We start from the raw sequence: 15,362 nt of genomic DNA on the forward strand, positions 1-15,362 counted from the left end.
TTAAACGTTTTAATACAACTGTTCAGTGAAAACAGCTATCGACTACATCAAACTTCTGAACCGAACATTCTCATAGCTGAATATCTTAACCAAATTGGCATGAACTCGCACAAGCCATCAATCAAGGCATCAACTCAAAAAAAAAAAAAAAAGACCAAAGAGTGGCAGGTGAAACACCAAAACCAAATTATCTTGGTACTAAATTTTATTACTGCCACCGTATACACATCCCAAAACAGATATTTGCCTATACAAATGTTGAACCCAGAAAATAAAGTGGCCATAGAGGACCTGGAGTAGATGATAATAGCATATAATAATGTAGAAAAAATATTACAAAAAGCACGCTTTTATTGAAAAGAAATGATGAGTGGACTCGTTTTTACACTCTGCTGTACACACTTCCCCATCCTCAGTTGTACAATACATCCTAAACTGTCTGTTGTGCATTGACAAGCACCTGATCACTACATAAATAGAATTTTTTTTCCAGTGAAAAAATGATAAACAAAAATTCAAGCTCACAACAAACCTGTGATCATAAAGAATAATAATACCAAGCAGCTAACTCAACCAAAAAGAGGGGCCAAAAGTTATAAAGCTAGACGTTCAAAACCACCAGATGGAAGGAGATTAATTAAATATGGGAAAAAAATATCTGTCATCAATCAAGAAAACAAAGGTTCCTGGGAGCAGAAGCAGCTAAAAATGCACTGATGCTGTCCCTTTCACTTCTGAGAAACTGAGCTCACCCACTGCAGGAAGAAATACCACGAAGCATTTAGAATACTATACTAATCATGGAATTTAGCAATATATGTTTTCAAGGGAAGAGTTTTTACGGGTTCACAAATTAAGCTTTCTTCGACCTGCAGCAGAGCTGAAGGAAATGCAGAGGCATGAAGGAGACTCAGAACAACTGAAGGGCCATTTTAAGCTTGTTCTGTTTCCATTTTGGCATCTTATAGAAGGCATCCTTTGTCATCCCAAATTTCTCCCTGAACTCTGCTGATGAGAGGTAAGTCTGCAGGAAATAAAGTGAAATATCTAAGAACAGTCCCATAATTTATAGCTTAAGATCATATATTACTGATCGTTTTCATTTACCTCTCGCTTTGTCACATCAATTTCACTGATAGGGTCTGTTGAGTTGATTTTAAGGCGTTCATATGGATATATTGGGAGCCCTTCCTCATCTTCAGCTTCACCCTCTTTCACATCTTCCTGTATGGTGAGGGATCCTAATTTGCTGCTCATAGAGTTCTCCTTATTGTTCGAGTCAGGTTTAGGTGTTGATTTCTCAGGAGTTGATATCGGTGATTCAGGGTTGACTTCATACAACACAAATAGTCCCATCAAATTTATATACCAAGATAATTGGATTAACTGTAGAACACAACTGCTGTCAAGAAAGTACAATAATATATACCTTTGACAGAGCGGGGCATGATAACTTGTCGTGCTGGTGGCGGTTGTTCAAAAGATGCAGTGAGTGCTGCTATAGCTGCAGATTTGGAAGCCATATTTGCTGAATCTGGCGTCACAGATTTTGGAAAAATCTTTCTAACGACAGGAGGTGGGGTTGAAAGATTTCTAGCATTAGGGTTCTCAAAATTAGCAGCTAATGCATTGAAAGCTGGCGACCTGCCCCTCACACGAACACGGTCAGGACTGAAAGACATGCTTCTGGAACGCTGTGATTTGTCTGGCACGCTAGATCTTCCTCCATAAGATACAGGTGTTCTTCGTTTGGGTTTCTAATCATGCATCATTTATGTAATTAGAAACAAAGCAAATTGAATGGAGGCTGAAACAGCATATATGGATAAAGATCAATAACTGCATTCAATGACAAATCACAAGATAATTAAAGTTCTGATGGCCGTGAGGTGGAATTCTTATTGAATGATTATATTACAGCCATACACTTAATCATTCGTTGTACAGCTACACGTCTGAAGATTAGATTCTATTATTTTAAGTAATGAAGCAACTTTGGAGCTTTTCAGTCTAATACCAATATACAAATAGAAAGGCAGACGATATAGAAAGATAAGACCCTAAATGCATTAAATACACTGAACTTCTTTCTTCAATCCTTAATCTTTGAAATTTGTACCATAGCTTTTCTCCATATGATTGTTAGTAGGATATGATTACGAATGTATACTTTTCTTACGTTCATTTGATTCCAAGTCATAAGAGAAATCAACAGCTTCGATATTGAGATTACTTATGCACTATGCTTTTCATTTTGACCATTTACTTGTCTAAGACTCGATAAAAGACACTTCTATAAGGAGGATCCAATATACAGCAATTTATGATCAAAGAAATAGATGTACAAATTAAAGAGGTTTGATGTAAACGTAAAACTCAAGAAATAGAAATAGTTCAAAAGCAATATGGAAGCATCTTACATCTAGAATTGGAGTACCCCCATTCTTGACAATTGCAAGTTTCCTTTGGAATGAGTTCCCATGCATCTGAATCCAAATGAAAATATTAAAGAAAATCTACAGAAATGTGAGGTCATACCAACTGTTTATAATAATTGTAATCAAACTTACAGCAGATTTTGTGGAATCCCATGAAAAGAAACGAGTGAAGAAAGGTGGCTCACTCCCTTCCGCAACAATAAATATTGGAGCTTCACGAGATAATTTTTCTAACAGAAAATCACTCTCCAGAAATTTCTGTTAAAAGTGGACAAAAAATTAAATCAATACAGATGATGATATGTATAGTGACTCCACAAAAACTAATAGCCATTAATCCTGAGGTTTGGGGCCAAACCAAGTGAGATTTCATTTAGGATTAAGAACTTAAATAACATAACTGATTGAGCAGCATCCTAGGTCTACTGAATGACAGTCAGGCCAAAACCAAAATAGTAATGGAACTTCAAATGCAACCCTTAACCATTAACTGAGGAAAAAGGAAATTTAAAAAAGAAAGTGAAGTACCACTAGCCACCTTGCCAGGATCTAAGAAAAATGTACCTCTCCAATAGTTAAAGCATGTATTCTGTTCTTGGAATCAACCTGCTGCCCCACCCATATAAAGATTTCAGAGTGACAATCCAAAACGAACATATCTTCAGTCATCAAATCGTCCTGGGTAAAGTTGTATATCTCTGTCACCTACAATTAGTCAACGACAAACCCAAGTTAGAGCAAATACTACGTTTTACTATCTTTCAAATGAAGTCATGCAACTAGATATAACATATTAAAAAGCATCTGAAATAAAGTGTGCTTTTATAATCCATAAAGACACAGAAGCCTTTCGAAACTGGTAAGTATTTTTGAGAACCAAACATAGAAAATTTGCACAAATTTACAACAATATTCAGGAATAGGAAATTATAAACTAGAAATGCATACACACCTTCAGATTTCCTGCAGTTCAGGATGCATTTGGCAGTATTAAAACCATGGGAGAAAGACAAAGGATTAGGAATCAGATTGTCACGATTGCACGATATAAAAAGCATATCTTCAATGTCACGGAATGGTCGTAGCAAGCAAAATGGGAAATTCCCTACCCTTTGAAAATATGCATGAGAAAAGGTGAGGGTCGCTTTCAGCTTCTCTCCCAATTTTTTGGCTAGGGTATTCAGACTTTCCTCCCAACAGATCCCAAAATTGCTCAGATTCTGAACCTTCCTTTTGTGGCTTGGGCTGTACATTTGGCTGCAGGAAGTTCATAAGCATAAGTAATTAAGGATGGATTACATTAGAAGTTTGATGAGCTTAAAAGGAGATTAGCACTCAGTCGAGTTGATCAGCACTGTCCAAAATGGAAGAAAAAGCTTATACACTAGACACCCTTATGTATGTAGTAATGTATCCTGACTGTTTGAAAATCCCATCTGGAGTTAGGATTACTTTAAAATTGCATAACCAATTCTCTCCAATTAAGTGGAAAGCACCAATTGATTTGTAGTAAACCTGAAAATTAATTACACTTCCAAACCCCTTTTAATAAAACATAATCTACCTAAGAATTCTGATAAAAGTTCAGCATAATTATACACAGGAATAAAGAATCCCTCAGTCTCTCTCTCTCTCTCTGTCTCTCTCACATCTACACTACAAATAAATTACTTAGGTATCATAGAGACCTCAACAGGAATTTCCCCAGTATGCTAAGACATGATTCAACACTCTATCCCACCAGATAAGAATTTTTAAACATTTGCAACTTCCAAATTTGGAGAAACACAAAGTTATAACTCACTATAAAATAGCAAGTTAAACTTAAGCAACCAGATAAACCTCTAACCTAAGATATTAATGCTTGAACATGAAAAATGGCATTCTCATGCCTTTTAGACCGTCAATGGCTGCTACTAGCACGCTTCTTCAGTCTTATTACATATAACTTGCTACACTACACATTACCTGCAAGAAGTTTGTATATGTTAAACCAAACTAGTTAAAAAATCATTAAGAAGATATATCAAACCTTTATCAGATCCAGCTGCCTTTCCACAATTTCCTGGCCCTCTGAAGTTGTAAGGTTCCCAGACCAAGTAAAGATAGTGGAATCATTGTGCAATATGTAATAGTAAGAGGAGTTCAGAGACGATGCAACCTGATAGAAGTTCATGAAATTGAAAATAGAGTTACATAAAATAAATAAGATAGAAATCATCTTATATACAATAATTTTCAGCCTACAAAATGTGCATAGCATTGACATCCAACATGTAGCTTGCACTCTAAATTGCTTCAAGACAGCAAGTGCATGGCATACCATTCTATATGGTTGTCATGTATACTATATATGAAAGAGATCTATCATGGCGCTTCTGAAACAATGAGTAATGATAAAAATGCATCTTGCATGCATCCCTTTGGAAGGATACCCTATCCTCATATTATTCCTTGACCCTTGGTAAATTATTCTTTCAGCCAAGTAAATAAAAACTATCTTTTTGCAAGCAGCTGCTTGTCAAATGTAAAAATCTTAATTTCATGACATTTTTACTATGGAAAGTCTTCTCAAATCGCTATTTTAATATTCAGCTGAAAGTGAAACATAAAAGATATCCATCATCTGACAGATTGCATGAATTTGCAAAGAAATATCACAGATAAAGGAATCACGATGAACGCACACAAGTCAGACCAGGGATTCAACTTATTATAGGAACTTCTCAACAGATTTACAATCACTTCTATAACAGTTCAATAACAAAGATGAAAAGGCTGTACGTTCAGATCCTGCTTGCAAGCAAATTAGCCAAATTAAGCAATCAAGGCTCGTGGTTAAAATTGCACCCCTGATCTAAACTAAGATTTTTAACTTGCATGTTTAAAATCACATAACAAAAATGTTTCAGTAGTGAAAATAGAAAACCACTGTTACATACTGGTTCGACTTGTATTGCTTGCATGTTATCTGGTCCAGAACCCTGAACCCGGAACAAAGCGAGACCATCCTCCTTGTATGTCTCATCCGGGAGTTCCTTCTCTGCAATATAATTCTTGTATCCGGTGCTAACACCACCCTGGTAAACTTTAAATTAGTTGATTTGGTAGTAAGTTTAAAAAAGAGTAACGCTGAACTATAAACATTAGATGAATTTTTTATTAAAAATTCCTGCACGTCATCCCAAAATATGACTAACCTTGAAAATAATAAAGCTCTGGAAGATTGAGAAGAACTGAATTGGTTCATTTCCTTCATAGAAGCGAGCCTAAGAAATAGCAGTAAAATAGGATCAGAAAGAGGTCCCAGAATATATAACTATCTCATCATTATAAAAGAAGCAACAAATGGCAAAAGAAAACCACCTGTGCAGGCAGAAACTTCAATGATTCAATCATCTTGCTTGCCAGTGATATAGCAGAAGCTCTGTCCTCCTATTATTCAATGAGAAATGCCATCATAAGTAAAACTTATGGAGAAGGCATGTCATCACATACGTAGCTTTATGGTTTTAGGGACATGACATATACAGCAGGATTCCACTTATTATAGCTATCTAAGTATGTTTGCTACTCAGTATCTAAATGTTTTCTGTCCATAAGCAAAGAATTGCATCCTGCAAAAAGCTTGAGTCCCAATTGAAGCATAACAGTATAAAAATAGAATTACATAAGGGAAAAAGGACGCCAATTAAAGCAAGCACCTTATGCCTTATGCTAAGAAGAAGTTCTGTTGATCCAGAATGCTAGATATGCACATTACCAGATGGTAGTTTCCTGAAGTATACAATCCAATAACAGACAACACTAACTAACCCAATTGACTTTTTGTGAAGTTCAGAAATAGATAGTTCAGCTTAATGCTTAAATAAATTTATTACTGATCTGCATTACATGTCAGAAGAAATGAGTAAAATTGTAACTACAGCAAGTGCCAGTTATGTTTTTGCAAGTTTTCACTTCTTGCCTTTAGCAGGAGAGCTCAAAGAATGACTACATATTAGTTACTCATGAGAAAAACAGAACAAAGTTTAGTATGCTGCTCTCTTCTCCCAAGCAGTTAACACTTCAAGGTCCTAATGGACCTTTTTAATCATTTTCCTATGGTGTTAATCGAAGCACCTTTTGTCACCTAAAGAAGCCAACCACCAAGCTATAAAAGAAATGAGTATGCAATTCAGACCCATCCTTCATACTAGAGCTTCTTCAGGAAAGTGCACACAGCATAATCAACAGGGAGGAGGGAGATGAGTAAAAAGGAAATAATATTACTAGATATGATTAAGTTCACCTCAATACTCTTCTTCCCAAACCATGTTCCTATAAGATATTCCTCCTTATCTTCTCCTGGATATGAATATTGAAAAATATAGCAATCACCACTGTAAAATTTTGACTGATCTGAAGCTTGAAGGAGAAACTTTTCCTGGCCATCCACATGCCAAACCTGTGCAACCAAGCTTGGAGATATGATTAGTATGTAGTGTTATATATTATATGTGTCATAATGTACACCGTACACTATGTTCCAAACAAACAGGAGATGCTCAAGATTAATTAGAGTAGGGATTCGTGCACTCAGAAGTATTTATAACATGCCCAAGAAGCACTCACAGAGATATTTTCAGCTGAAATTGAACCTCACAGAAAATACACCTCTATGGCTTTTCTCCAGAAATTTGCTTACTAATAATCTATTTTTTGACGAGTAGCACATTTACTATATGTTGCTTATCAATCTTTGGTTCTTTAAAATTTCTAGAATCTTTTAAGCCCTTCCAATCTTTGATGAATATAATGTAACTTCTAATTTCCTACTTTATTAAATTCTTCAAAATTGGTAGTAGTGGAATTTTATTTAATGTGTTCCATATGTTTTTTACATGAGATCTCTTGCCTCTGCAATTAATCAATGCGCCATATGCCTGCTATGCCTTGCCTCCAGTAAAAACCAGATGGAAAAGGCACATACTGGATGGGGAAAGCAAATGTGTAACATATCAGGTGTAGAAAAAACTATTCCAGGAAAAAAAACCTTAATCCTTCTCTAAATGACAGACTTGTTAAGATTTCCTTCTGTATTATGTATGGTTGTAAAGCAGATATAAATCAAAACAGGAAGCTAAACCAAGAAGAATCACCTGTTAAACCTAGAACTCCAACTCCTAAAATAAAAAACTAAAAGAATTAGGAAAATTCTAGAATGCGTATAGCACCTGTAAATTTCCTGTGACATCAATATATGGTTGAGGTTCTTCCTTCGTAGGAGCAGCTTTCAGTAGGCCTTTGACGTTAACTCCCTGCCTTCTTAGAAGGGCTGCAGAATCAACAATAAATAAGAAGTATGATAACTAGAATCAATAAATAGAAATTTTAGAACTCCAATATAATAGCGAGAATGAAGAGCCATCATGCAAGAATATAAAAACATCATAAAACTGAGTTACAGACCTGCAACTTTGCCTCTGCCATCCTCAGATACAGCTACATCAGCTGTCTGAGGCCATGATTCAAACTTTGACCGGAACATCACTGTCTCAAATCCCTCAATTACACGAATAATGTGGCACTTTGGTCGATCAGCTCCACGGACTAACTCCTGCTCAGTGTGATCAACAATACAATAAGTATAGATGCCTGAGAATTTATGAAAGAAAATATCTTAAATATCTTTATTGAATTTTTAAGGACGAAACAATACCTCTGCACATCCACTTGCACTCTTTCTTTCATCAAGTGAAGTATTTCTACCCATCCATACAAACACTTCCAATCCACAATCTAGAATGTAGCACTTATTAGTCTGTAGCAATTCCCTTGTCAAAGAATCTGCCTCCACAGGTTCTGCCTGCCCCTTCTCAACACTAGAAAAGGAAAACATGTTCAGCCAAGCACGTCAAAGGATCTAATTATTCTCATAATCTCATCCCAAATGAATACAAAATCACAGCCATTCTAACCATTTTGCTGGTAATAATGGCATAAAGACGCAAATTTATTAAAGAAAAGGCACACAGACAAAATCATTACCGAAACAGCTTAGAAGGATCAGAATCGGCTGTCTTATCCTCATCAGTGATTGCTTTCCTAGGAAGTGGAGCAAAACCACCAAAGAAACCCCAGAATTCTCCAGTTTCAGCATCGGCCATCAGCTTCCCATCCTCTATGCAAAATGAGATCTATTAGTTAAAAAAACTAGGCATCTCCACAACAACATTTGAATTTCCAATCTAACTTACCAATGGCAGCTACCTCACATTTTCCATCATGATAAGTATCCTTGATATACTGGACTACTTCTAAAGCTTTAGCTCTCTCTTGGATAGATGAATTGGAACCATTAAATTGAAATATTTTTGACTCGGTGTCAAGAATAAAAATATCATCATGGTTGAGGGAGGATCGAGCAAAAGGAACCTATATTAGAACCAAATTTAAAACCTTAAATTCGAGACAAATATAATCACTCATGGAAATCATTCAATGGAAAAGCTAAACTCATAGACTTGCCTCTTTTACATGGACAACATGTTTTCCTTTGCAAACAAATAAGCGTGTCTGGTGTTCTTCAGCCTCAGCATGTTTGAATCCAGATGCAACCCCTCCTTCTTGAGGTATGATACATGGTTTAAAATAAGACAGGAACTTCTCAGTTTCATGGCCCTGTACTTCACGATACTGCACAGCGCGACCTCCAAGGGCTGCATCTAGTTCCACTGTTTTGACAGCAGCTGCACCTGCTTCGTCCTATTCTAAAAGAGTTCTAGTCACAAGACCTAAAGCAAGGAGAAGTTAAAAAATATAAAAAAGAATGTGAAAAATAGATACTTACCTGAGAGGTATCTTTACCCAGCCAATAATGAATATCCTGGCGCAAGGCACCACTTTTTAGGGCAGTTGTCTGCAAAGGCAAAAGTAGCATCATAATAACTCAAAGTAATGAAATCCTGTGTATTAGAGACCCAAAATAATAATTTAATGAGTTAAATCATTTATAGAACATACTATCCTATTGAAAGTAAAAGAAAAATGCCTAATTAATAATTTACAAGTCTGCAAAACACAAACAAACCATATACATTAGGTGTGAAAGATATTTACTATTCATATTTTAAGACAATCATATAGGTCTGAAACATATTTATTATGTCCTATTTTAAAATAATCATACAGTTGCAGCCGGGCATAGATCTAGACATCAAACATATTTTCTCACTTCAAAACATACAGCTTGGATAAGTTATTTTCTGGATTACAAATGCGCTAAAAAAAATAAAAAAGAACAAAAGGAGAAAAAAAGAAAGAAAGGTTAAGTCTAGTCTTCTACCAGAGATGGGAACTTTACGATATCTAGACGTAGTAAAGCATACTGCATGACAACTGGATCCAAAATAAGCTCAATTGAATAAAAAATGGATTGTTTTATATCACCGTCGAATATTTGTGAAACGAAAAATCAAAAACAAACTTTTATCAAAAAGATAAGCTCAAAAGTATTAAATTGTCGAATAGTTCTCCTAAAACCTAAAATACACATTGAAATTTCACAACTCCCCCTTATATGAAATCAGGGTTTTAAATAATTAATGGTATAGTGGACCTTATTATTAATGGAAATGGCATGACAGTATTAGACTGAATCGGGTTCAAGACTTTTAATGACCTCAGAATAAAATCCTAACAACCTATAATCATAGATGTTGCATCTCATCTAAGATCTGAATGCAAGAAAATATTAAGAACTTTCATGAAGGTCAATATCATGGGTTTGGAATTCAAGTGTAATTTACATCACCTAAATTAAGGTACGGGTCTTAAATCATGGAACCAGCAACCAGAATGAAAAGTAACGGAGAAAGCTCCCAAGACCAACCTAAAAATCAATATTCTAGCTGATTAGGCAAGTTTATTCCTTTTGGAGTCAAATATAAATATAAATTTACACATAGTTATTAAGGGTACAAGGCGCACATGCATGCCTTATCAAAGAAAGGCACAAAAGATAAATTCACACAGTAAAGCTAATAAGACTCATAACATAACATGCATAAAATCATAAACTAGACATTAATTTTTTTTAAATCTAAATAAAATACATGCACAAAACCACAAAAGATAAACTTACTCAGCATATTTCTAAATCTATAACAAAAACTTTTAAAAAAAAAAATGTTCAAGAGACAATACCACATCATTACTGACTTTTTTGTCCTGCTAAATAACATAATTCCTTAAGCATGTACCATAAGAGGACTATTGATCAAAATTAAGCTCAATGAATTCATCCACTTCATTAAATTGCTCAATTTCCTTATGCTCACTTTTAATTTCCTCTTTATCATCTTCTTCCTCATCTCTAAGTAAGAAAGGAGTATTTTCCGTTTTCCAAAAGATGCTTTTTGACTTGTACAACTCTATTATTCTTTAGATTTATTGAACTAATAAGGTCTAATATTAGTCAGGCCCAACTTACTATCAACGATAAGTTTTAGTTATAAGTGAAAATTTAAATTTAGATCCAACTTCAATAAAGCACGCCTGTTTTGTATCTCACCACCTCCTTCAAGGCCCACACCATAGTGAAGTTTTATACCTTGCACCTGAGGCAAGCTTTTAACAACTATGACGAATAGAAACCATTAACGAACACAAAACACACTACTAACCTTCAAAATAACATAGGAGTCACCCGTGAAAAATTTCCCATAAGAAGACTTTGGGACAGGAACAGGACGGAAGTTTTCAATCCTCCATACTTCTAAGCCACTATATATTGGTTAAGAAGTACACTGTGTGAGAAGATTAGTTTAAGAAATTATCTGACCTTAACTGGAGTAGCAGCAATACTCCGAGTTTGGAGAGTTATCATAAAATAAAAGCACACAACTTTAAATGCAAATTCAGACTATGGAAAAAAAATTCAGAAAATTAACTCAATTGGTGAATATAATAAAACAAATACTCATTTGGATTAATACTTTATAAAATCCATGGATTTTGATAAAACAATGGAATTGTTACTGGGATTCCATGGATTCCACTAAACAGAAACCTAGAATTTTAATGGCTTTTTGAATCCAAGGATTTTGAAATTTTAATTTGTTCATTATGCATACAAAATCCATGAAAATTAAGGGCAATTTCGGAATAATGATAAAATCGATAGAATCCCTCATTCATTAAAATAGAGGATTTGGCAAAATCCCATTTCCTAGGTGGATTTTGGTAGATAATAGATTTTAAAAATGACAGATATTGTCCACTTTTCACACCCAAATGATGGATTTTGTCCAAATCCATAGATTTTGCAAAATCCCTTAAATCAAACATTTGTAATCAAGGATACGCTTTCTGTCCAGCTCCCTGGAAAGCAGGATCCAAATCCCTCATCGAAACAGCCATATGTTTCTGCACTTCAATTATTTCAATTTCTTTAGCTTTGGCTTGAATACAGAAACCAGATTACCCTGCAACAGAAAAAAAAAAAAAATCAGTAGACTTAAAACAAGTAAAACTGACAAGCATAAAACATGAGGGTACTTCATGCATAGAATAATCAAATCAAAATCTAGTAAATTATCAAAATATGTCCTCAGGACATTCATCATGGTTATAGATATTAAATTTGGCAGTTCCTTCAATTAGATAACCTGGTCAAAACTTGAGCATCCACTAATATGTGCATTTACCACGACCATTTTGTCTCCCCACACTTACAAATCACTATAGAAGACCTGTCTGAAGAAAATAACTCCACCGGAAACCATGCACTAAGACTGGCATAAACCTCTCAAACTCTCCTTTTAGAAGGCATTCTATCAGAGAAGACCTTATGTACCATAATGTGCGTCTGATGGAAAGTCTCCTAGACAATTCCCGAATTGGGTATCCAAATTTAAGTTATTCCATTTCTTCACAGCCAATTTCTCATTTTACCATCAGAATTTTCTATGATAAGTTACCTAAAATCTCTTTCAAGAGAATCTATCTCAAGTCTTATAAGCTTGCGACCTTCATCTATGCACCTTCAGTTGTATTTGCATCCCACATCCCAGGCTGAGAATTATGACTCACCATAAATATTATTCAAATATAGGAAATTTGGATGATCAAATTGTAAATGCAATATCCTGTAAACTGATATGAGAAATTTAATAAGGATTCCAATAATCATTATTTTTCAGTCAGCATTATTCCTAGCTAAAGTTCTTGAACTCGAATACCAGCAGGGTAAATTAAGCAAACACCTAAAGAAACTATGAATCAAAAACTGCAAAAGTTTGGTAATAAGGTGTACAATTCCAAATGATGTTCTTATGTTCAGACAGCACTAACTACCTGCTAAATCTCTTAGATTCCAAAATCAGCAGAAGAGCTAATGCAATCACCCAAAAGAAACAACAAATACTGCATATTTCTGGTAACCAGATATCCAACTACAATGCAGAGTCAGAACTTGATCGTAAATAAATGGCAATCAGTAACATCCCCCATTTATTTGTCCATCCCAATTATACCTGACTATTTTGCTCAATAAGTAGGACTTAAGATAGTTATAATGTATCAATAAGCTCACATGGTGATGTAAAGATGGGAAACGAACACCTGATGGGCAAAGATGAAAAACTGGCTAATAATACAACCAATAGATTGCAAATGACAACTTGAAACAGGATAATGCAGTTAACTAAAATTCCAAGAACCCAGAGAGCTTTTAGGTCAATGAACAAAATCAGCAGCCAAAATATTAGAGACACCAGCAAATTATCAGAACCCAAGAGAATTTATTAGAAAAACAATAGAATATTAGAAAGTGATGAAGGTAGTAATAGCAATAATATAATAAGAGCTACACCCATATTGTACATGCAACATTCTAATACCAGACTATTTTTCGGTATCTGAAATATTGGAATCCCATAAAAACTATTTACCTTGAAAAGCACAATAACACTACACCAAAATTCACATAAAAAGATAACCAATCTCAGCTTGATGATGCTGCCTAACATTGTTCCTAGAGCCAAATCACATAACAAAATCAAGCCAATCACAACCCAGATCAATCACAATTCATTACTAGAACCGCTGTCTGAAAACCAGATCAAACATTCAGACAGAAAACAAACAAAACAAACAATAAAAAATTAAACATTACTACTTCCAATAGCAAACTTCATTGGATTTAACAATTTCCAATTCCACAACTCACCAAACAGTCCACTTGTGCTAATTTTATTGGATTCAGCAAAGGACAAGACTCTAATTCAAAAATAAAAACCCAGATGCTACATTTATTATAAAAACAAAAATACAGACTCCAAATCAAAAATCCAGGCGCTAAAAAAAAATTATGTACCTGATAATAATCCAATAAAGAAGCAGACCCAGATCCAATCTAGCTACCAAAATTATGAAAGCAAAAAATCAGATTTTGTGTTACTTCCTTTTTTTTTCTTTGAAGAAGAAAGGGAAAAAAAAAACTCTTTTTCTTCAAGTAGCAAAGACAGAGAGGAAAGCTGGTACAGCCAAGAGAAAAGGAAAGAAATAGTAAAAAGACGAAAGAGGGGAAAGAGAGGGAGAGAGAGGGAGAAGGTGGGAGCAAAATGAATTGTAGAGAGAGAAAAGTTAGAGAGAGATTGAGAGAAGGAGGAGTTGGGTTGGAGGGAATGATGAGTGCCAGGCGTGCTTATCACTAACGGCAACAAAGAAAGAAAAAAAAGCCACCCCACATTAACATATAATCAACAGTTTCTTTGTTAATTTTGCTTTCTTTTTTTATCTTTATATATTTTTTTTTTTAAATTCTACATTAATTCCTCATATAGAATTATCCTTTTTCTCAATAATACTGATAACAATAACACAATTGCAAATCTGGGTTCTGTTCAAAACATCAAAAAAAAGAGGTTTTTACTTTTAACTATAGATAGATTTTGTTGGTTTCTTTTGCCTTTTAGTGCTGTCCTGATGGTATTATTTGAATGTAGTTGTTGTTTCTGCTGCTGTGCTGCAAGACATTTCTCGCTCACTTTTTGACCGCCCCTTTTTAAGGAATTTCCCTTTAGCATCTTTTCTGATTACTAATTAATTAATTAAGAATTATAAGGAATTCAACAGCCCAACCCATGATTACTTCGTCTTAGCTGTGTTTTGTTTTTTTTTTGGTTCTAATGGAAAAAGTGAATCGAACAGTAAAAGAAGAGAGAAATTTAAAAATCTCTTTTACCTCTCTTCTTCTTCAGCAGAAGAGTGAAAGAAGAAAGTAAAAAAATGAGAGATTAAATAAATAAATGAATAAAAGTATTTATGTACCTTTTTTTTTTTCCTTATGAGTCCATCTGCATTCAATCTTTTACAGGTAGAATTGGTTGCTGTAATCAGGAATCTTTTGTATTATTATTGCTTTTCTAATGTGTTTAATTAATAAAAGAATATTTAAAAGTTTTAATAAAAACAAAATTATTGTAATAAAAATAAAAGGGGAAAAGAAAAGGTCCAAAGAATGGGGTTGGTTGGTTGGTTGGTTGGTGATGGAGGAAGAGGAGGGAGTGAGGGGCTGACTTCCGTTTCGTGAGGAGGAGAATGTAGAAAGAGAGAGAGGGAGGGTCGGTCACCGCCCATTTTTCATGCATTGCCGTTTAAAAGCCAATATGTGGGGCTTGATGTTAGGCTACTTGCGCCTCTTTCTTCTTTTGCCTTTCCTTTCATTTCTTTCTTTCTTTCTTTCGTAATTATTCATGAAGTGAATTAAAAATCGATAATTTTTAGTTTAACTAAATGTAAAACATTGATTCAAGCACACCAAATCAATCAAATTCAAGACGAATTTGGCCTATGATTTCAATAACTCGAATCCATGGGAGATAACATACAGTCTAAATCAATTCAACTTTTAAAAAGATAAAAATACAAATGTAGTGA

The 15,362-nt window shown here is 34.6% G+C and overlaps 1 protein-coding gene across 3 annotated transcripts; it reads right to left on the minus strand.

Annotated features, from left to right (window-relative positions):
- Positions 1-333: 333 nt before the first annotated feature.
- Positions 334-14,227, minus strand: LOC8261720 (villin-4). Of its 3 annotated transcripts, none has more exons than XR_001536254.3 (24): positions 13,798-14,217; positions 11,785-11,905; positions 11,105-11,204; positions 9,271-9,339; positions 8,949-9,185; positions 8,678-8,855; positions 8,469-8,601; positions 8,140-8,302; positions 7,890-8,037; positions 7,655-7,755; positions 6,730-6,885; positions 5,805-5,873; positions 5,639-5,707; positions 5,381-5,518; positions 4,471-4,599; positions 3,548-3,695; positions 3,391-3,401; positions 3,003-3,143; positions 2,571-2,696; positions 2,421-2,486; positions 1,430-1,757; positions 1,108-1,331; positions 843-1,024; positions 334-755 (listed from the first exon to the last, which is right to left on the minus strand). XR_001536254.3 is itself a non-coding variant. In XM_002533327.4 (24 exons), the coding sequence occupies exons 2-23, from the start codon at positions 11,838-11,840 to the stop codon at positions 911-913; spliced, it is 2,904 nt and encodes a 967-aa protein (XP_002533373.3). In that variant the 5' UTR covers positions 11,841-11,905; positions 13,798-14,227; the 3' UTR covers positions 334-755; positions 870-910. The 3 variants fall into 3 exon arrangements, 1 of the variants encoding a protein (XP_002533373.3); XR_007215098.1 differs by lacking the exon at positions 13,798-14,217 and adding an exon at positions 13,373-13,396; XM_002533327.4 differs by having other exon boundaries at positions 870-1,024; positions 13,798-14,227.
- Between the last annotated feature and the right edge of the window lie 1,135 nt (positions 14,228-15,362).

This window comes from Ricinus communis, chromosome 3, assembly GCF_019578655.1.
Source record: "Ricinus communis isolate WT05 ecotype wild-type chromosome 3, ASM1957865v1, whole genome shotgun sequence".
Classification (NCBI taxonomy): domain Eukaryota; kingdom Viridiplantae; phylum Streptophyta; class Magnoliopsida; order Malpighiales; family Euphorbiaceae; genus Ricinus; species Ricinus communis.